Raw genomic sequence first — 23,023 nt, forward strand, 5'->3', positions numbered from 1 at the left:
GGTGGCCGGGAGCGGCCACTGCACTCCAGTCTGGGCGACAGAGGGAGACTCCAACTCAAAAAAATAAAAAAATAAAAAAAATAAAATAAAATACAACCACATAGATAATCACAATGTATGTAAATTCTCAACACCCTGATTAAAAGGCAAAGATTGCAAAACTGAATTAATAAACTCAAAACCCAACTACATGCAGACTTAAAGATTCTTACTTTAAGTATAAAGAAACAAAAAAAGTAAAAGTATGGAAAAAATATCAAGCAAAAACTAATCAATAACATAGATGAATTCACTATATTATAATGAGATAGTAAATTCCAGAACAAAGAATATTAGTAATAAAATAAAGTGGTTTATTCATTAAGAAGATACAAAAATCCTAAATATTTCTACACCTAATAAGAGATCTTCAAAATAAAAAAAGCAAAAATTGATAGAATTAGAGGGAGAAGTGCATACCCACCCCTTACAGTGAATGACTGAAAAACAAACAAAAACGACGAAGAGTAAGGATGTAGAAAATTTAAACCATATAAATTAGCTTCACCTAATTGAAACTGACATTTATAAAAAAACTCCACACAACCACAAATGAATATACATTCTTTCGAAAAGCACAAAGAACATTTAACAAAATAATCCATGCTTTGTGTCATAAAACAAAAGTACCAACAAATTTAAAAGGAATGACGTGATATAAAAATATTAGCTTAGAAATACATAACAAGAAGATATGTGAAAAATCTCCAAATATTTCAAATAAATAATATACTTCTATGTAACCCATGGATCAGAGAAGAAATAAAAAAAAAAAAACACAAGGTATCTTGTAAACTTAATAAAAATGAAAACACAACATATCAAAATTCATAAAGCAGGTTGGATGAGGTAGCTCATGCCTATAATCGCAACACTCTGGGCAAGAGTATTTTTGAGTCCAGGAATTCAAGAGCAGCCTGGGCAATACAGCAAGACCTTGTCTCCACAAAATAAAAAAGTTAGCAAAGCATGCTGGCATGTGCCTGTAGTCCCAGCTATTCAGGAGGCTGAGGTGGAAGGATCTCCTGAGCTCAGAAGGTCAAGGCTGAAGTAAGCCATGATCATGCCACTAAACTCCAGAGTGAGATAGACTGATACCTCCAACTCAAAAAACCAACTGGTAAAGTAGTACTGAGAGAGATGTATGTACCATTAAAAGCTTACATCAGGACTTCCAATTTCTAGTTGGCATACAAGCAACTCTGTCCTAACACAAGTAAAAAGTCAAACAAACTAAAAATCGCCAGCTCTTCTTAGATCTATGAGAGAAGAGAGGTCACACAGCAAATTACTGTGCCAAAAATTAGAGACAAATAGGTGAGCAGAGAGAATCACAACTTACCTGAGCAGAAACTCACAAGCAGAAACCTCCACAGGAACCAGTAACAAGGAAGGAAAACCTAAACTATAATTTATGACTTCTTGGAGGATCAGTGTGAGTGCTTCCTCCAGGAACTCTAGCAGGTCCTCACAGTGAGTATCAGAGAAAGATAGCCCAGAGCTTTCCTCAATAGGAGGGGGAAAGGAACCATTTAAAAATAGCCCCAGCTTTCAGTTTTTCTTAACAAGAATCTAACCTGCTGAGATCTTATCAGAAACTAATTGAGCTGGGGGAAGGGCATAAACAAATCAGGCTACTCAGGTCATCCTGTCCCATCTTGGGGAAAGGGGCATGGGCCAGGATGAGGAACTAAAAAGAACTTGTGAAATTAACAGCCCAGGAGCAAAGGCCCTGACTGAGAATCACATTAGTACAGAATGCTTCCAGCTCCTCCACAACTCACTACTACACTACTAATGGTCTATTTACCACAGTTCCTTTTACCAGTACTTTTACTGACTTTCAACAAAAAATTAAAAGGCATACTAAAAGGCAAAAAAAAGGCTTAAAGAAACTGAAAAACCATCAGAACCAGGGTCAGATATGGCAGAAAACTTTAAGACTATGATTAATATTATGATGTATTTGATTTTAAAAAGCAAACATTCGAGAACAGATTAATAATAACAGCAAATCAAAAAGAATGCTAGTGAGATAAAAAACACACACAGAATTGAGGAGTACTTTGATAGGATCATCAGTAGACTGGACACAGTAGAGGAAAAAAAACCTCTGAGCTTAAGAATAAGACAATAGAAATTCTAACACTGAAAAGTAAAGAGGAAAAAGACAAAAAAGAAACCAAAGTCAGCATTGCTGTGACACCAAAACCACACACAGACATAGTAAGAAAACCGCAAGTCAATATCCCTCATGAACACAGATACAAAAGGCATTTACATTTCAAAAAAACTGAATTCAACAGAAAATAAAAATGATAATACATCAAGACCAATTGAGATCTTATCCCAGAAATGCACAGTGGTTTTAACATTAGAAAATCAAAGCCAGGTGCAGTGGTTCACACCTGTAATCCCAGCACTTTGGGAGGCAGAGGAGAGAAGATTGCCTGAGCCCAGGGACTCAAGACCAGTCTGAGCAACTTGTTGAGACCTCGTCACTACAATAAAACAAAAAATTTGCCAGGCATGGTGGTGCATGCCTGAAGTTCCAGCTACTTGGAAGGCTGAGGTAGAAGGACTGCCTGAAGTTGAGGCTGCAGCAGCTTGAGCATGCCACTGTACTCCAGCATGGGGTCCAGAGTGAGATTCCAACTCAAAAAAAATATTTTTTTAAGTTGAATCAACCCAAAATAAAAATGACAAAAAAGTCTGAGCTATCTACACTAATGATGAGATATAACTAAGTATTCTAATAATGATTAAATGAATGTGTTAAATAAAGGTTACATTGAATAAGGTATCAGGTTCAATGTTGTCACAAATTTTAAAATAGAACTATGGCTTCTATGCTAGAAAATTTTTCAGCAAAATGACATTAACACCAAGCAAATCTCCATTAGATCAAGAACAAAGGCTTCCCCTGCTCTCATTTCTTGGCAATATCCTGTCTACCATGGAAAGAAGTAAATCAGTTTAAAGTGATCAGAAAGGTTATCAACTGGGGAAATTGGAGGTGCAACCACACAGCCCTGAAAACAGAAGCTTTCCCTACTTGTTTTATGAAGGGACTTCCTACACCAAGTCCTGTACACATCAAATCCCATGTGTTCCATCTAATCCTCTTTTACCTAAGAACTGAAATCCCCCAATACTAGAAATAAAAGCTACGTTTTCTAGAAAAGACATTTATACTTTTATGCTCATTCTGTTAACAATCTTACTAACAAATATGAAAACCTATTTTGCTCCTAGCAACTGTAATTTACTTGCACATTGTAATTATGTATCACCAGTGGTCCATCACCATGCTTTTCATAAATTTGTATGAAACTATTATACTGGTAAGTTATAGTTGTGGCATTTAAAAGGTTACAGTGACAGCACATTAACAAAACTTGATACTGAAATATTTACTTGTTGCTAATTTCTAGTTTTAAAACATTTAGAGTCCAAAAGGGTTGAAGGTTAGTCACAGAAAAAGTACAATAAAAATACAAGGCCAACAAAAACTAAATTAATAAAGAAATTAATGAAATGAAATTTTTATTATGGTATAAGAGATAACAGAGCAAAGTTCAAAGATGTATAATCAACTCTGGCTATACAATAATAAGCATTAAAAAATTAAAGTTCCTTGTGATTTTCAATTTAAATGTGTTCCACAACTAATAATCATGGATTCTATATACTGTATATATATCAAAATATCACATGCACCACCCCGAAAATATGTACAACTTTGATAACTACTGTTAAAAATAAACATATTGTCCAAAAAAGCCCTTTAAAAAAGCTCTAAAACTCAGCCTTGTATCCCCTGACCTATCCCTATCTTTCCATCAAGAGAAGACTATAGTGAATCAATAGTAAAATTACACCTTCCTCCTACAAGGAACCTATGGCTTCAGCCTTCAACCATTCATAAAGGTCAAGAAGGAACCCATACTCCCATTCTACCCCAACCCCTCAAACACTATGGCCTCGCTATATTTGCCTTACTGCTTACCAGGGATAATCTCATTATGACTTTATCCCTGTTCTTATGTCAGTCATCAAAAGGTTGCAGGTCAATACTTACCTGACTCACATTCACTCAGCTATAAACATCTCCTATGTGTCCATACCAGTCAGCCTTCCTTCAACAGCTGAAGCCCTTCCAGTGTGCTCTCTGGAACTCAGTATCATCAGGACAAAATGCTATATAACTCATCATTTTCTCTGAACATCCCTTCAGATTCTTGTTCCAACAAAAGTTTAGATCAACCCGAAGCCCCTTGCTTACTATGTAGTATGTCAAGTAAATGGTGACTACTTTGCTCCCACAGCTTTTGTAGCACTGGGAATGGAGACTTCGATGTTAATTCCAAACCTCTCTCTCTAAAACCCTCCAGCAAGCAAATCTCTATCACCAGCCCCAGTCACCCACCAGGTCTCATTATTAGTGCAGGATACAGCAAAATACAAGCCCTGTGGTTATCCACCTGTTTTTGTATAGCTCAACAGCCAAGAATCATTTTTATATTTTTAATGGTTGGAAAAAAAATCAAAAGAGGGCTATGTTCATGACATATGAAAACTGTCCTAGCTGGGCGTGACAAGTTTGCACAACTTTTTATTTTTCTCCATTCTTGTTCATCTCTGGGTGTGGGTACAGAATAGGATTTGGTCAGGCTGTTATTTTATCATATGAGTACAGTGAATGAGTTGAGGGTGAATGCCTTGGGGGTTTATAAGGATGTATCTTGATATTTAAATCAGTAGATAGGAAAGTGAAGACAAGATAGGATGGGAGATAATAAATAATAGCTAGTGGTTCCTGGTAAAATTAAAGGATTGTTGGAGTAGTAGAGAGTGAAGTGGAAATATGAGGTGGTAGTCTTTAGAGTCTAGGGTATGACCAGAATGTGAGATGCTCATGTAGGTTAGAAGACAAGACCATTGGAGGAGAGGCTATGAAAGAACTGAGACTGGAGGTTTATAAAAGGTATTGTCTAGGTGTATACTGAAATCTCTAAGTAAGGAGTAAGTTGGGTGTAGTGCTGGAGAGTGACAGTAAGGTAAGTCCTAAGGCATTGATTGGTAAAACTTTTCTGTCAAGGGCTGGATGCTACATATTTTATATTTTTGTGGGTTGTCTCTGTTTAGTATTCAAATCTATACTGTTGTAGAACAGAATAGCCATAGACAATTTGGAAACAAATGGATGTGGTAGCGTTCCAGCAAAACTTTCTTTATAAAACAGAACTTAAATTCTTTTTTTTTTTTTGAGTCAGAGTCTCACTCTGTGTCCCAGGCTGGAGGGCAGTGGCACATTTACGGCCACTCAACCTGCCGGGCTCAGGTGGTACTTCCAAGTAGCTGCAGCTACAGATGTGTGCCACCACATCCAGCTAATTTTTTGATTTATTGTAGAGACGAAGTCTTGTCAAGTTGCCCAGGTGGGTCTCAAACCCGCAAGCTCTGGCAATCTACTCGCCTCAGCCTCCCAAAGTGCTGGGATTACAGGCTGAGCCACTGAGCCCGGCCACATTAAATTCTTGACCATGAACCTCAAGTGGAACCTTGCGGTTACCCAGCAATCATACTAAATTTCACTAGTAAATTTTATTTCCCATTATAATAGTTAGCTATTTTATAACTTTTTCTTTGTTCAAAGCCCTAACACTCCTCTCATCAATACAACTGTTAACATAGCTTCTTACTTCACTGAAAAAAATCTGAATTTATCAGAAGAGATTTTTTCCAAAATCCCACCACCACATGTATCCATGCCCTACATATATTACCCTAGCACAACCCTTCCACCTTTTTAAGAGACAGAGTTTTACTCTGTGGCCCAGGCTGGAGCACAGTGGTGTGTGATCATAGTTCACTATACCCTCTAAACTCCCAAGCTCAATCTTCCCACCTCAGCCTCCCAAATAGTCAGGACTACAGGCATGAACCACCATGCTCAGCTAACTTTTTATTCCCTTAGCCCAAGCTGATCTCACACTCTTGGCCTTAAGTGATCCTCCCATCTCAACCTCCTAAAGTGCTGGGATTACAGGCATGAGCCACTGGGCCCAGCCTCCCCTATCTTTCTGACTTCTCTCCTATTAATAAAGCCAACTTTTCAATGTGGCAGTAGATCTCATCCCATCTCATATTCTTAAAGATGACACTCTAACAATTTTTCTCTGTCTTCTATATCATTATTTCCCCTTTCTACTAGCATGCTATTATTTATCTCATTTAAAAAACAGGCCGGGCTCGTGGCTCAGCCTGTAATCTCAGCACTTTGGGAGGCCAAGGTAAGTGGATTACCTGAGCCTGTGGGTTGGAGACCAGCCTGGGCAACTTGGCAAGACCTTGTCTCTACAATAAATCAAAAATTAGCCTGTCCCTGGCCAGGTGTGGTGCCTCATGCCTATAATCTCAGCACTCTGGGAGACCAAGGTGGGAAACTTGCTTGAGCCTAAAGTCAAGACCAGCCTGGACAAGATAGCAAGACCCACCTCTACACAAAATTTAAAGGGCATGGTGGTTCATGCCTGGTAGTAGTCCCACTACTTGGGAGGCTAAGGTGGAATGATGGTTTGAGTCAGTAGTCTGAGATTGCAGTGAGCTATAATTATACCATTTCACTCCATCATGAGTGACAGAGTGACATCCTATCTCTAAAAATAAAAAATTAAATAAATTAAATAAAATAATACCCTTAATCATATCTACTTCCTGAACCAGTTATCGCCTATATCTCTGATCCTCTTTATAGCAAAGCTCCTCAAAGCAATCATTTATATACTCACGTTCTGACTCTTCTCCCCTCGCTTTAAACAACTCCAATCAGGCTTTTGCCTCAACCAGTATATTAAAACTGCTCATCACGTTCATTAAAGAACTTCCCATAATTAAATTCATGGACTAGTCCTACTATTATATGACACAGTTCATTTATTCCCCCCTGTAACTTGGCCTCCAGTATACTATAACCATAACCTCTTGATTTCTTCCAAACTCTGGCCTATTCTCAGTCTCTTTTGTTGGTTGTACCTCTTCTTCCAGACCTTTCAACATAGGAAGGAGGGCTCCTAAGGCCTTTTCTCTTCTCTACCTGCACTCACTCCTGCCTTAGTGATTTTATTTAGTCATATGGCTTTAAAAAACTCCATATGCACACAACTTTCAAATTTATATCTGAAGTCTGGACATCTTTCCTTAATACCAGACTAGGTAATCAACTGGTTAGCCAACATTTCTACTTGGATGTCTAACAGACATTGTAACACCAACATATCTGTTGGTAGGCAGAACAGCATCCTCCCCACAAGATGCCCATATCCTAATCCCTGAAATCTGTGGATGTGTTATATAATGCATGGCCAAAGGGACTTTGTAAATATAATTAAACTTATGAATCTTAAAATGGGGGGATTATCCTGAATTTTTCAGGTAGACTCTATTTAATCATATGAGCCCGTAAAAGAAGACAAAATTTCTCTTGAAAAAGAGATGCAACACAAAAATTACAAATGTGAGAAGGATTCAACACACCCTTGCTAACTCTCAGATGGAAAGAATCATGTAACAGATGGCACAAGGACCTGAACGAGGCTCTAAGAGACAAAGGTGGGTCCCAGTTGACAGGCAGCAAGGAAATGAGCACTTCAGTCCTCCAATGACAAGAAACTGGATTCTGCTAATAACCCAAACAAGTTTAGAAGCAGATTCTTTCAGATAAGAACCCAGTCATCTAACATCTTGATTTGGGCCTTGTGAGAACCATAACACGAGACATAGCCAATTACATCCAAACTTCGGACCTATGAATCAGCAACTAATAAGTTCATGCTGTTTTAAATTGATCAATTTGTAGTAATTTGTTCAGATACCAACGGAAAACTAACGCCATATCCAAAACAGAATCCTCCACTTTTTCCTCAACCTGCCATGCCCACAGTTTTTCCCATCTTTCATAACAGCAACCCCACCCCTTCGGGTTATCTGAGTCAAAACCTTTGGAATCATGTTTAGATCGTCTCTCTTACAACTCTAACTTAATTATAAGAAAGCCATTTAGGCTCTATCTTTAAATGTATTCAGAATCTGATTACCTCTCACTACCTCCACTGACACTACTATCTCTCTCTGGATTACTGCAGTAACTTCCTAATGGCTTCCCTGCTTCCATTCTGAATCTTTACAGTGTATCCACAACAAAGCAGCCTTTCAAAACTCAAGTCAGACCATGTTACTCTCCAAAGGCTTACTTTTCACTCAAATTAAAGATGTTTTCATTCAAATTAAATTCCTTCTCTGGCTTATACAATCTTGCATAAGTGGGTCCCCACTCTGGCCTTATCTCCTATTGCATTCCCCACTTGCTCACTCAGTCCCATCCACCTATTCCTGCCTCCATTTGTTTTCACGATAACCACAATAACCCTAAAAATATTTAACCTTTACTAAGTAATAGTTACTATGAACCAGATACCATTCTAATTGTTTTACAGGTATTCTCATTCAATTTTACCAATAATTTCCCCCACCTGACATATGATGAAACTAAATTACAGAGAAGCTAATTAACCGAAAAACTCAGTAAGTGGTAAGGTTAGAATTCAAAATGATAGGTGAATAAAATTTACCCCACAGCCCAAGTTCTCCATCTTTCTGATGCCTCCACTTGTTAACGTCACTTAACAGTCTTTGGAGACAAGTACACAATAAGCAAAAGCTAGGAAAGAGGACTAAGAAGTGGGAATCCTAAGTGCCTGATGTATGACTGGAGAGATGGAAAAAGTCAGGGCGTGAAAATACTTAAGGAAGTAAAAATTATCATGTAACTAGTTACTATATAAATATGATAATTAAAACTTACTTTTTCTGTAGTAACAGTCAAGGATGGAACCAATGCAGGTGATGGCTCTGGTTGCTTCTTGTGTTTTTGTTTATGTTTGTCCTTTTCTTTATATTTCTAGAAATGAATATAAGTAAAATCCAATTTAAATTTAAACTATAGCCCATATGTATGCAATAAAGATTCTTTTATAGCTACTTAGTAATTCAAAATGTTAACAAATCGCTTCCTCTGATCACAATGCTATCTTATATATCAACAAGTAAGAATACTGTAAGGTTTTTTGTTGTTGTTTTTTCAGTCAAGATGTCACTCTGTAGCCCAGACTCGAGTGCAGTGGCATGATCATGGTTCAACACAGCTGCAAACTCCTGAACTGAAGTGATCCTCTTGCCTCAGTCAGTAGCTGGGACTACAGGCAACTGCCACCACGCCCAGTTAACTTTTTTTATTTTTTAATAGAGACAGGTCACGCTCTGCCACCCAGTCTGGTCTCAAACTCCTGGCCTCAAGCAATCCTCCCAGCTCCGCCTCCCCAAGTGCTGGGATTACAGGTGTAAGCCACCATGCCCGGTCTAGTGTAAATTATTTTTAAATGGCTTCAGCTCCCTTATTCTTAGTAAACCTAAAATAATACTAATAAACAACTGAAGTCTATAATTGAAACTTTCTCTTGTTAAAAACACCAATTACATTTGTGGACACTTTATAAATAGCACTTTAAAGTTTGCATAGCACTTCACATCTGAATACTGCCAGATATTCCATCATCATGCACTAAATTCTATGGTTCAAAAACTAGAGCTCAGGGCACAGAATCTTAGGCAAAAAGTTCTTTCCTAGGTTTACTCAGAAAATAGATGAATTAGTTACCGCTAACAAGCTTAGAGTGTTCTATGAAGTGCTAAAGCTGATGAACTGAATACAAAAAGGAATTTGATCTTAAAAATCTAATTACATATTAGAAGCCCAACTTTATTTAATGTTTAAGAATTTTAACCAAATGTTCTTAATTGTTTGAATCAGTAGATTAAGAAACACTATTGTGGTTGGGCTGGGTGGCTTTGCCTGTAATCCCAGCACTTGAGGAGGCTGAGGCAAGTGGACTGCCTGAGCCCACGGGTTCGAAACCTGCCTGGGCAACTTGGTGAGATCTCATCCCTACAATAAATATTTAAAAATTAGCCAGGTGTGGTAGCGCACACCTATAGTTCCGACTACTTGGAAGGCTGAGGCGGAAGGATCGCCGGAGCCCAGCAGGGCGAGGCTGCGGTGGCCAGGAGCATGCCACTGCACTCCAGTCTGGGCGACAGAGTGAGACTCCAACTTAAAAAAAAAAAAAAAAAGAGCCGGGCTCGGTGGCTCAGCCTGTAATCCCGCACCTTTAGGAGGCCGAGGTGAGTGGATTGCCTGAGCCCGTGGGTTCGAGACCCGCCTGGGCAGTGAGACCTCATCTCTACAATAAATCAAAAAATCAGCCGGGCATGGCAGTGCATGCCTGTAATTCCAGCTACTTGGAAGGCTGAGGTGGAAGGATCGCCAGAGCCCAGCAGGCGAGGCGGCGGTGGCCGGGAGCAGCCACTGCACTCCAGTCTGGGTGACCGAGTGAGACTCCAACTCAAAAAAAAAAAAGAAAAGAAACAGTATTGAGTGTGAAATGTACTACTACTTAAAGAGTTGAGTTTATTTATTTTTATGGTGCTCAAATTTAATCATTCACACAGCACTTAATCTGTTCAAGTCATGAAAGATTAATATCACTGTCCCTGCCTAACAGATTACACACCAGAACAAAATTTATAAAAATTAAGCCTATGTTTTACTATAATACCCCACTTTTTGTTTTGAATTCCTGATCTAAGTACATAGACATTTTCTGACTGCAAAGTTAAGATTTTAACAACAGAAATGTAAATTGACACGATATTTTTTATCTATACTTTTTAGGAAATACTTCTATCCCAATGCTATTGTGTCTGTGGCACATAATGATGGACTCCCAAGGAATCATGCTTCCATCCTCTGCAATATTTCTCCTCCCATCCAAACTGTCCTCTTCTCCACTCCCTTGAACCTGGACTGACTTTACTCAACAGGATGTAGCAGAAGTAATGGTATCCAACAAGCTCAGGAATCTATAGCTTTAAGAAGACTCTTCATGGCATCCACCTTTGCCACCTTGAATCCCAGCCACCAAATAAAGAATCATACCACACTCCCCTAATTGAGAAGCTAAGTAAAGAATGAGGCCATATTGGGAAAGAACTGAGGTATTCCAGTCTATAGCCAGTAGGACCTTGTCCAGACATATGAAAAAGACCAATGCTGACCACCGAGTCAAGCACAAGCATGATGTAGTCTTATGAGTAAACCCAGCTCATACCACATAGAAGAAAAATGAGCCATCCCTGCTGAGCCCTGCCCTCTATATGCCATTAAAAATTGTGCAGTGGTTTATCAAGTTGTTAACTAAAGTAAGACTAGAATGCACAAATGAGTCATAAGAGCTAAAGTAAGTACAAATTAAAAGTAATGATATCTTGAGTCTTGTGTGTGTATACCAAACCTAATAAATTTAACTGTGCAACTGATTTTATAAATTTGAAGTCCAGAGGATCCTAACCTATAAGTGTAATATAATGAAGTCTTTCTATCCACCTTTACTATTTAGGTTCTACTTCTCACTCTGGGCTTCATTCTTCAACGTTATAGGAGTTGGGATAATTTAGTAGTGAATGATTCTAAATAACCAAAAGACAAACAAACAAACCCTAATAACTTGCAAAGTGCATAGGAGTAAATGGCAAAGTATGCACATGACCATGTGTGAAAATATAGTGTACAGAGATATTTAAAAGCCATACAAAGCAAAACATGAAATAATAATGAACTCTATGTCACACATCAAGAAATGCTTGTAATACCAATGCTTTGGGAGGTGGAGGTGAGAAGACTGCCTGAGCTCAGTAGGTCAAGGCTGCAGTGGCCGAGAGCCTGCCACTACACTCCAGCCTGGGTGACACAGTACGACTCCAACTCAAAAGAAAAAAAATGTACCATGACATGAAGACTGTAAATGCTCACTGGAACACACTGTACACAGATTATATTCATATTAAAAGTCTAAAAAATGTGGGTCAAAGCAGTGGAATGACCTTCACTAAAAAAGATACACAGATTTTAATAGATTAACAGAACAAAATTAGAATCCAGAAAAAGATGCAGTTACATATATGAATACTTCATATGTGGTAAAGAGGAGAGTCCAACTCAAAAGGAAAACAATGAAGTTACTTAATAATAGTACCAGAAAAACTGGTTAATAATTTAGGAAAAAGTATCTTAGACAAAATAAAACAAAATCCAGATGGGCTACTTGAAACAATTAAGAATAAATTAAAATAATCTAAAGATCTGGCAGAAGGTACTTTTAAAGTATCATATTTGAAGTAAAAAATGACTTTTGAAACCAAAAAAAGGTGTTTTTTTTGGTTTTTTTCTGCAGCAGAAGTGGGACTTTAATGGAGGTCTGCAAGATCGGGTGTCTGGTAGCAGGCACCAAAAACAGTTTTAAAATTCAGAAGATAGATTTAGCTATACACGGTGAAAATACTTTTACATCAATTTACAAATAAACCATTAAAAAACAAAAACCAAACTAGGATATCAGTAAAGTTAGCATATTCTATATTTTAATACTCTAAACATTTTTTAACAAACCAGTAAGAAAATATATGTGTCATGGAACAATGTACAAAAAGCACAACTGGGAAATTCACAAAAGAAACAAAGAGCCACTAAACAACAAAAATGTACAACGCAACTATTAAAGAGGTTAAGGTACTATTTTTCTCACACACAGTGATTACAGTGGCTAGGTTTCTGTTTTTAATGGTAAGACCAAATGTTGCCTAGGGAAATGAGCACTTGCATACATTACTAGAGGAAATGTAAATACATGAACAACAACTTCTTAAAAAAGGTAGTGAGGGGGGGCTGGGTCTCACTATGTTGCCCAAGCCAAACTTGAACTTTCAGGCTCAAAGGATTCTCTCACTTCAGCACCCCTAGTATCTGGGACCACAAGCATGCACCTATACCTGGCCTTTAAAAAAACAAAGCAACATAATCAGGATGAGACATTCTAACACAGGAAAATCAAAAGTAGCAAAAGTATGTAAGAAAAAGGGAAAAGATAGAAATAAGGAAGGTAAAGAAAAGTTTACAAGATTACTGAATAGTTCCAATAAGGAAATCAATGTGGCAGCATTTGTATCTTCATATGCACCTAAATTCTAACCCTTTGCATTCGGAGGGGACATTGCAAAAATCTAGCAAACTACTCAGATGTCCTCTCTCAGGGGACATAAAGAGACTGCTGATGATCACAGAGGACAAACTCATGCAGCACAAATTTTTCAAAAACGTGTTTCCTTAAAGTTTTTCACTCAGTTGGGTAGTGGTCTGTTTCACGTCATCACAATGGGCAGGTAAAAGAAAAAAATTTTTTTTCATTCAAATTGCATGAAAAATCAAATGAAGAGATGAAATATATACTAAGATAAGATCTATCAGTTGAGAAGTGGCTTTCAGAAATCATAAGCTTGTCCTTCCATATCTTCTTCTAACAACAGACTGTACAATAAGTTACATATTATTAATGGGGGAGGAAGAAAATGAGACTGCATTGTCTGCCCAAATAGAAAAACACCAGGTGGTGGAAGACATCAAACTAAAGTACTACCGCACAACAGAGTGAGACTCCAGCTCAAAAAAAAAAAGAACAAATTTTATAAAAGCTCCAGTGAATTCCCTTGTAAGAATAAGACACACCCATATGGTTGAGGCTGAGAACCTTGTACAAGACAGTTAAGTACTATATTAGAAAAGAAAGCCCAGCATGGCTCTATGCAGCCTAGAGAACTTAAAACTGCACACAGTCCGATGTGGAGCTTTTATATTGCACTCCCCCGACTCCCATAGGTTTCAGGAAAATGCAAAATATTCAGCCCTTAAACCATGGTGTCAAAAATAATGAGAAATATGCCAAGAAATTACCTAATTTATAATGGAGCAAATGTCACAAAAAGAGCCTCCCATGCATGAGCAAGATGAAAAAAATTTGCATGGCAAAGCTACCAGTCCTATTTAACTTAGTACTGGAAGTGTTAGCCAGAGCAATCAGGTAAGAGAAAGAAATTAGAGTTATCCAAATAGGAGAAAATAAAGTTAAGTTTTTATCACTCTTTGCAGATAATATGATTCTATATCTGAAAAACTCTATAGATTTAGCCAAAAATCTCCCAGCACTGATAAACTACTTTGGTAAGTCCCAGAATACAAAATCAATGAAAAAAATCAGTTGTATTTCTATACACCAACAGCCAGTAGACTGAGCACCAAATCAAAAACATAATCTTATTCACAATAGTCACACACAGGCCAGGCTCGGTGGCTCAGCCTGTAATCCCACGCTTTGGGAGGCCGAAGTGAATGGACTGCCTATGCCTGCGGGTTCAAGACCTGCCTGGGCAACTTGGCGAGACCTCATCTCTACAATAAATCAAAAATTAGCCGGGTGTGGTAGCGCGCGCCTGTAGTTTCAGCTACTTGGAAGGCTGAGGCAGAAGGATAGCCGGAGCCCAGCAGGTCGAGGCTGCCATGGCCAGGAGTGGCCACTGTACTCTAGTCTGGGCGACAGAGTGAGACTCCAACTCAAAACAAACAAACAAACAAAAAAACCAAACTGAATATTTTAAAAAGAGAGATGAGAATGGGAATACTAGTGGCCTTTCACAGCAGGAGCTCAATATAGAAACTGAAGTGTGTAATTAAAACAAAGTCTGTCATCAAACGATAACTAGACATAAATCCCTTCCCTTGCTCAGGAGGGAGGGAGGGATAGAAGGTGGAAGGGAGGGAGGGAATAAATAAGTCCCTTTCTTGTTGACAAAGACCCTGATTAATGGTGACCCTCTAATGTATGCATGAAAGTGGTCCTACTTTCCAGACCAGAGGTGAACAGGGATGAGTCTAAGGCAAGCGAGATAAATCCATTCTATTTGCCATTGACTGCTTTAGAACTGGAATAGACTTAGATCCATATAATGAAATATAAGGTGAAATTTTCTAGGACACTGCTGGAAACGTTCTCACTCTTAAAAAGGTACTCCAAGCCGGGCTCGGTGGCTCAGCCTGTAATCCCGCGCCTTTGGGAGGCTGAGGTGAGTGGATTGTCTGAGCTCGCGTGTTCGAGACCCGCCTGGGCAGCGAGACCTCATCTCTACAATAAATCAAAAAAATCAGCCGAGCGTGGTAATTCTGGTTACTTGGAAGGTTGAGGCGGAAGGATCACCGGAGCCCAGCAGGTCGAGGCTGCAGTGGCCGAAAGCGGCCACTGCACTCCAGTCTGGGCGACAGAGTGAGACTCCAACTCAAAAAAAATAAAGGTACTCCATTCCTGTCTTTTGATGTTCAAATGTTAGGCCATGATCCTTGGAACAGTTGCAGTGATCTGGCAACCATGACTGCAAAAGTCAAAAACCACAACAACAACAAAAAAAGAAATCAACGCCTTGTCACTGTTGAATCAGCTACTGGTAAATTAATCAATCTTAGAAAAGCCTTGTCTCTAAACTTAGGCAAAATAATAAATTTTCAATTGCTTTAGCCCCTCTGATTTGAGTACTTCATTACTTAGAGCCAAAAGCATCCAAACTAGAAAGACAGTTTTACCTCTTCAATGAAAAACATTCTCTGTATTCTATCTTGTTCTTTGTTTTTAATAATTTCTATTATTAAACTTACAATGTATCTTTAAGGAACTAATATCTCTTGCAGTAAGAAAATTTTATTTGAAGTTTACTAATATTACCTATTTTACTTCTATGTCTTTTCCCTCTAAATAAGTCAAGTAAATCTTACTTGACTTATTTAAAACATTAACAGTATTAATTCATTTTAACAAAATAATTTTTCTCTCTCTACATGTCCTTTTTATCTATGCATTAAAAAAATATGAAGCCGGGTTTGGTGGCTCAGCCTATAATCCTGCACCTTTGGGAGGCTGAGGTGAGTGGATTGCCTGAGCCCGTGGGTTCGAGACCCGCCTGGGCAGGCAACACCTCATCTCTACAATTAATCAAAAAATTAGCTGGGCATAGTAGCGCGCGCCTGTAATTCCGGCTACTTGGAAGGCTGAGGCAGAAGGATCGCCGGAACCCAGCAGGCGAGGCTGCGGTGGCTGAGAGCGGCCACTGCTCTCCAGTCTGGGCGACAGTGAGACTCCAACTCAAATAAAATAAAATAAAATAAAATAAAATAAAAAATTTTAAAAAATAAAATAAATAAAATCTGAGATATTTACTTAGTAGTAATGATAACTATTTCTGGATGGTGGGATCTGGGTGGGTTTTTGTCTAACTTTCATTTTTAAAATATTCAATCTCACTTAATTCTCCGTAATTATACATGACTTCACAAGAACAAGCTAAAATGAAGTATAGACAGCCTATTCACCATATTAATTTCTTCTTATTTAGAACAATAACTCGACAGTGCTCAGCTTCCTTTGTAGTTAGATGTGGCCATTCCACTGGGTTCTAGCCCATGCAGAAGGAATGAAAACATTGTGCCACACCTCTAAGTCTGGCCCCCAACAACCCCAACTATTGAATTTCTAGGCTTCTTCCTCTTACAAAGGTTAATACAAATGAGCACTACAGCCAGAGAAGCAACATTTTAAAGAAAACTGAGTCACAAGATGGAAGAAACCTAAGTACATGATTCACTTGGAAGAAAGTTGTCTGTCTATCAAGAACACCTAACTTTGGACTTAGCTGTAAATGAAAAATAAACAACGTAAAAGCCACTCATACTTTGAGAATTGTTGTGTGTTAGGAGACAATGAGTCTCTCCTGTTTCTGCATGCTTTTCAAGTGAAGCAAAGGTGATTATTCTGGACTACCTTTTCAAGGTTGCTTATATAGTGACTAGCCTCAGAAGATGGAAAAGGGCAGCCATGTTTACTATCCATTAGGAAAGAATCAGGTGCCCTAAGCTTAGGGCTCCTCTCCTGTAATGCCACAGAGGACATAAACAGACAACATATGCATTGCCCTATGGAATCTGGGTCTTGGGGAATGGACCACAAATACTGATACTCTGGTTACTGCTGGTGCTCTAAGTAATAATCTGTCCATCTCTGATTCAGAAGTTTCCTGTCTCCCAACTAGTTACAAGTAGGGTAAAATTATAAATGTCTGTGATATTGTCTCTCTGTCCATCTCAATCTCTCTCCCTCTCTCACACACACACATCCTCACACACACACATGCATATGCACATTGATTTTTGTCCATGGTTCCTGGCTCATAAATTCTATAGCCCTTGTTAATTCCTTAGTACTTAGAAAATGGGCTTATCTATTGTCAAAATATTTGGCCTTTTGTCCTTGGTTCTTTTTTTTTGAGTTGGAGTCTCACTCTGTCACCCAGGCTGGAGTGCAGTGGCCCCTCCCGGCCACCGCAGCCTCGACCTGCTGGGCTCCGGCGATCCTTCCGCCTCAGCCTTCCAAGTAGCCGGAATTACAGGCATGCGCTACCACACCCGGCTGATTTTTTTATTTATTATAGAGATGAGGTCTCGCTGCCCAGGCGGGTCTTGAACCCGCGGGTTCAGGCAATCCAAGCAGCTCCAAAACAGCTTCTGAGTAATAAAAGCGAAAGTATATGTGTTATAATGTTGGGGAGCTGAAGGCCTCAGAAAACAGAATTTCTCCCTCTGACCTTCTCCTGCCCTCCTTTCACCTGTTCCTATCTGTCCCTAAGACAGGCCATAGAATCTAAAAATATACTCTCGTCTTCCTTCACCTTTCTGTCATGAAGCTGGCCATATAGAAATTATCTGACCTACCTTTTCTTGGGGAATGGACCAAGACATTATCTGATTATTTTTTAATGAATAAATTGATTGATTGATTGATGGACTGATCGATTGCCAGGGTCTTACTCTGTCACCCAGGCTACAGTGCATGGCTCACCACAGTCTTGACCTCCTGGGCCCAGGTGATCTTTCCACCTTAGCCTCCCAAGTAGCTGGGACTACAGGCACATCCCACCACACCCAGCTAATTTTTTATTTTTTATTTTTTGTAGAGACAAGGTCTTGCTATATTTCCCAGGCTGGTCTCAAACTCCTGGGCTCAAGTGATCCTCCCACCTCTGCCTCACAAAGTTCTGTGATTACAGATGTGAGCCACCACACCCGGTCTACCTTGTCTGATTATAGGTCATGAGACCACCATTTTGGAAAGGGTCCTGCCCACACCCCGGAGGAAGGAATGCTACACAAAGAGTCCAAAAAGAATCTGAATGGAAAGATCTGGAGGGGTTTTCCCACTCAGTCTATTAGTATTAGATCATACCCTCCCACTCAGTCTATTAGTATTAGATCATACCCTCTTAGGCCAACACAGTTTCATGATTCAATCATACCTATCCAATGAGGTCTCCACAAACAGCCCAAAAGGATGGGCCACAGAGAGCTTCCAGACAGCTGAACACATGGAGGTTCTTGGAGGGTAGTACCCCCCACTCCACCCCATGAGGGCATGGAAGCTCTCAACCTCTTTCCTCATACCTTGTCATGTGCATCTCTTCATCTATATCTTCTGTAATACTCTTTACTGGTAAATATAAATAAGGGTTTCCCTGAGTTCTGTGAGCCACTCTAGCAAATTAATTGAACATAAGAAGTGAACTGTGGGAACCCAAATTCATAGCCAGTCAGTCAATAATCTGGGGCTTGTCAGCTGCACTGAAAGCAGGGCTCAGTCCTGCGAGAATAAGTTCCCAACCTGTGTGATCTGACACTATCTTCAGGTAGACAGTAGCAGTATTGATTCAAATTAGAGGACACCTGGCTGGTATCCACTGCAGAATAGCTTGCTTGCTTGCTGGTAGGAAGAAATTCCAACAATTTCAGGGTTACAGAAGCATTCTGTGTTGTGAGAATACAGTAGAAGAAACTGGGTTTGTTTTTTTCACTCAATCTCTTTTATAGTCCTTGACAGTTTGATGATGGGAATGTGATGCTATTAGAGACATGGCTATCTGGAAGAGAAAAATAAGGCCTCACAGTCCAATCAATGGAATTTCAGAAAAGTCAAATATAAGTGAGAAACTGTAAAGTGAACTAGGCACTGGGCAGTATGCAGACCTACTGTCTGGTAATGAGAAGAAACTGAGGAGGTAGTACAGACTAAGCACCAAGAAACAGGTTTAAAGAGAGTTGCCCCAATGGTGTGCTGGTTATTGCTAAACCTTCCCTGGTTATGAGGCAAAGACTTCCTCACCAATCTGGCAGTCAGTTTCATTTCCACTCCACTGTTTTAACAACTAGGTGTCCTCAGATGTTTTAAGAAGAAAAATCACTGGAGACTGGGATGAAGTCTCTCTATCCCCAAAGGGATCAATAGCCACAAGCACCCATTCAACTACAGAATTTGAGGACAGAAGATACAAGTTTTTAAGGCTCTACTGGATACAGACACCTAGATTACTATTCTACCTGAACACTTGGAAGAATAAGACTGGATTAGTGGACAGGATTCACGGTGAGTAAGAAAGCTAACATGACTCTGTAGGCAGGGCCCTGGGACAATTTACAGTAACTTCATTACTGCTTATACATCTAAAGACATAACAGGTTGATACGTTATATCAAGAGTCAGCAAACTATGGCACCCAAGTTCAGAATTATTTTTGCATTTTTAAAGTATCCTTTACCCAAAAAAAAGAATTTGTAACAGACTGTACGTGGTCTGCAAAGGCCAAAATATTTACTACTTGGTCCTCTACAGAAAAGTTTGCCATTCCCTGCATTATATGCTTATCTTTACACATTCCATAAGTGCAAAAGAGTATTACTGCACCCAAGAAGAGCAGCATGTATAAAAGTGCTAGTGGAACACAAAAATCACTCCCCAAAACCCTGTCGCTTTCCTGGGTGGTCCAACAGAAATAGAAGAGAATTCCAGGAGGACAAAAGTAAGACAGCTTTGATTAAGGACTTAAAGGTAGCATGGGTAGGAAGAGATGCAACACAAAAGCTCTGCAAGGCCAGAGAAAATGGCTAATGGGAGCTGAAGGCTTATAATTATTGCCAACTGTATTTAGTCATTGCTTTCTTTTTTGTTTTTTGTTTTTGAGTTGGAGTCTCACTCTTTGTTGCCCAGGCTGCAGTGCAGTGGCACACTCACAGTCACTGCAGCCTCAACCTGCTGGGTTTAGACGATCCTTCCACCTCAGCCTTCCAAGCAGCTGGAACTACATACAGATGCACGCCACTACATCCAGCTAGTTTTTTGTGATTTATTGTGGAGATGAGGTCTCACCAAGTTGCCCAGGCTGGTCTCAAACCCCCGGGTTCAGGCAATACTCTTGCCTCGGCCTCCCAAAGTGCTGGGATTACAGGCTGAGTCACCGCGTCCGGCCTAGACATTGCTTTCTTAATCCCAGCTGTTACATACTAAATCCATTATACTGACAGATGATACATGGTAGGATGTCTTGGATATTTCCAACGCCTCTGCCAAACCATTCACACCCAAGGATCAAGAGCAGCTCACACACATCTGGCAAGGAATCCAATATATGTTTGAAGTGCTTCCCAAGAAAGGTCTATAACTCCCTTGCCATCTGCTCCAAGTAGTATGTCAGGATTTAGCACAAGTACCTCTTTCCTCTGATTTCCAAAGCTTTCACAATTGGTTGGCAAATTGAAGCCTCAGTCTCAATAACTCTAACTGTAATGTTATCACCTCTGCCAGCAGGGGGGCCAAAAAACTTCAGTAAAATTCAAAGACCAACTCAACAAGTTGCTATGAAGAGAGTAACAAGGCCAAATTCCTCTGGAAGTCAAGTCTCTTTAGGCTTACACTGTCAAAAATGAGGGTAAGCTCTTTATTGAATTCTTTAAGTATCAGGGGTCTATGTGGCTCACTCCAATTTCTCCTTAGTCCTTAAATCTGCTATCCTGCAAATACGCATCCTTTGAGAGGAGCCCAAACCAACAGGTTGTGTTAAAAGCTGTGCAGCAAGGTGCAGCATACTCTCTACCTTTGGGGCCCCTCAGTTCTCAGTATGTTTTAAGCCACAAGTTTCTATAAATGATGATTTTGCAAAATGGTTTATCTGGTAAAAAGCTTCCCCCCACATCTGTTTTGCCCACTGGAGTTTTGAACTCACTGCTTTCCTGACATGGCAATCAAGCAGATCCCTTTTTAAAAGGGAGCTATTAGCTGGCTACTGATCTCTTGTTTGAAAGTGAACAGCACACCCAAGGAGGTCTTGTGACTGTCCAGCCAATGATACCCAACATTAAATAAAACTTAATGTGAGAAGGGCCCCTGAATTCTCAATTGTCAAACAGACATGGCATGTCCAAGAACACAAATGGCCTGGGCCCCACTAGCATCTCACCTTTACATTAACAAATAGGAGCTACCTCCACTCCAGTATTTGAAGCAAAGCTGTTGTCTTAACGTAGATCTCAATTTACGGAACTTCCCCTAAATGCTGAGTTTGGCTCATTGATGGTTTAACTAAGTTGAAGCCTGATGGAGCCACTGGGTTGATATAGCAATCCAACCTCAGTATCTGCTATGGTGACCCAAAAATAATTGCTGCCACTGGACTAGTGGGCAGAACTCAGGTCGCTTCTATTTCACCAGGCAATACTTCTGTCTGTGGTAGGCAGAAAAACGATACCTAAAAATGTCCGTATCAAATCCCCAGAACCTGTATATATGTTACATTACATGGCAAAAGGCACTTTGCAAATATAATTAAGTTAAGGGGCTTCAAATGGGGAGATTCTCCTGGATTGGCTAAGTGGGCCCAACATAATCACAAGGGTCCTTAAAAGTGAAAGAGGGCCGGGCTCGGTGGCTCAGCCTGTAATCCCACGCATTGGGAGGCTGAGGTGAGTGGACTGCCTGAGCCTGCGGTTCGAGACCCACCTGGGCAACCTGGCAAGACCTCATCTCTACAATAAATAAAAAAAAGTAGCCGGACGTGATAGTACACGCCTGTAGTTCCAGCTACTTGGAAGGCTGAGGCGGAAGGATAGCCGGAGCCCAGCAGGTCAAGGCTGCGGTGGCCAGGAGCAGTCACTGCACTCTAGTCTGGGCGACAGAGTGAGACTCCAACTCAAAAAAAAAAAAAAAGTGAAAGAGGGAGTAGGTATGGTGGTTCATGCCTACAATCCCAGGATTTTGGGAAGCCAATGTGAGAGGATTGCCTGAGCCCATGGGTTTGAGACCAGCCTAGACAACTTGGCAAAACCTCATCTCTACAATAAATCAAAAAATTAGCCAGGCATGGTAGCACATGCCTGTAAGTTCCAGCTACTTGGAAGGCTGAGGCGGAAGGACCACCTGAGCCCAGCAGGTCGAGGCTGCGGTGGCCATGAGCGTGACCCTGTACTCTAGCCTGAGCGACAGAGTGAGACTCTAACTCAAAAAAAAAAAAAAATTGAAAGAGGGAGGCAGAAGAAGAGAGTGACTGTGAAAGGGTAGTCAGAAAGTCTGAAGCATGATGATGCGACTGGGTTGATACAGCTATCCAACCTCAGTATCTGCTATGGTGACCCAAAAATATATAAGATAGAATACTGCTGGCTTTAAAGGAGGAAGAAGGGAACCAAAAAAAAAAAAAAAAAAATCAAGAAATCCTATGGGGGCCTCGAGGAACTAAAAAAGGCAGAGAAACAAACTAGTAAACAGACAAAGGAGTTAATAATAGATTAAATGTTCACTTTAACTTCTTTTTATCTGACTTAACAAATATATCCAATTTAACATTTAAAAATAAAGCTTTCTTCTCTTCTAGGATTAAAATTCCCGTCTCTTCCTTCTCAGTGTCTCATCAGAAATTATCACTTTTCATGACTCTAGCAAATATCTTTTGTGCCATTAATTTCTCCTACTCCAGTTTCATATTCCTATTTGCCTATAAATGTATATATAGTTATTACATTATAATCAATGCAGCTAAAATTAGGTAATTACACAAAAGATATCAACAATACTACCTTTATTCTATTACACCAAACTTGAAACTCAGAGTTTTAAAAAAA

At 39.7% G+C, this 23,023-nt stretch overlaps 1 protein-coding gene across 1 annotated transcript in view; it reads right to left on the reverse strand.

The window, feature by feature from the left end:
* LOC103262520 (protein AF-10) overlaps positions 1–23,023 on the reverse strand; it is a 128,380-nt gene that overhangs the window by 76,545 nt on the left and 28,812 nt on the right. Inside the window, exon 4 of the mRNA XM_021713420.1 lies at positions 8,906–9,001. Within this exon, the coding sequence (XP_021569095.1) occupies positions 8,906–9,001 (96 nt within the window). The remainder of the gene's footprint in view (positions 1–8,905; positions 9,002–23,023) is intronic.

This window comes from Carlito syrichta, unplaced genomic scaffold (assembly GCF_000164805.1).
Source record: "Carlito syrichta isolate Samal-C Ts95f unplaced genomic scaffold, Tarsius_syrichta-2.0.1 Scaffold304534, whole genome shotgun sequence".
In the NCBI taxonomy this organism is placed as follows: Eukaryota; Metazoa; Chordata; class Mammalia; order Primates; family Tarsiidae; genus Carlito; species Carlito syrichta.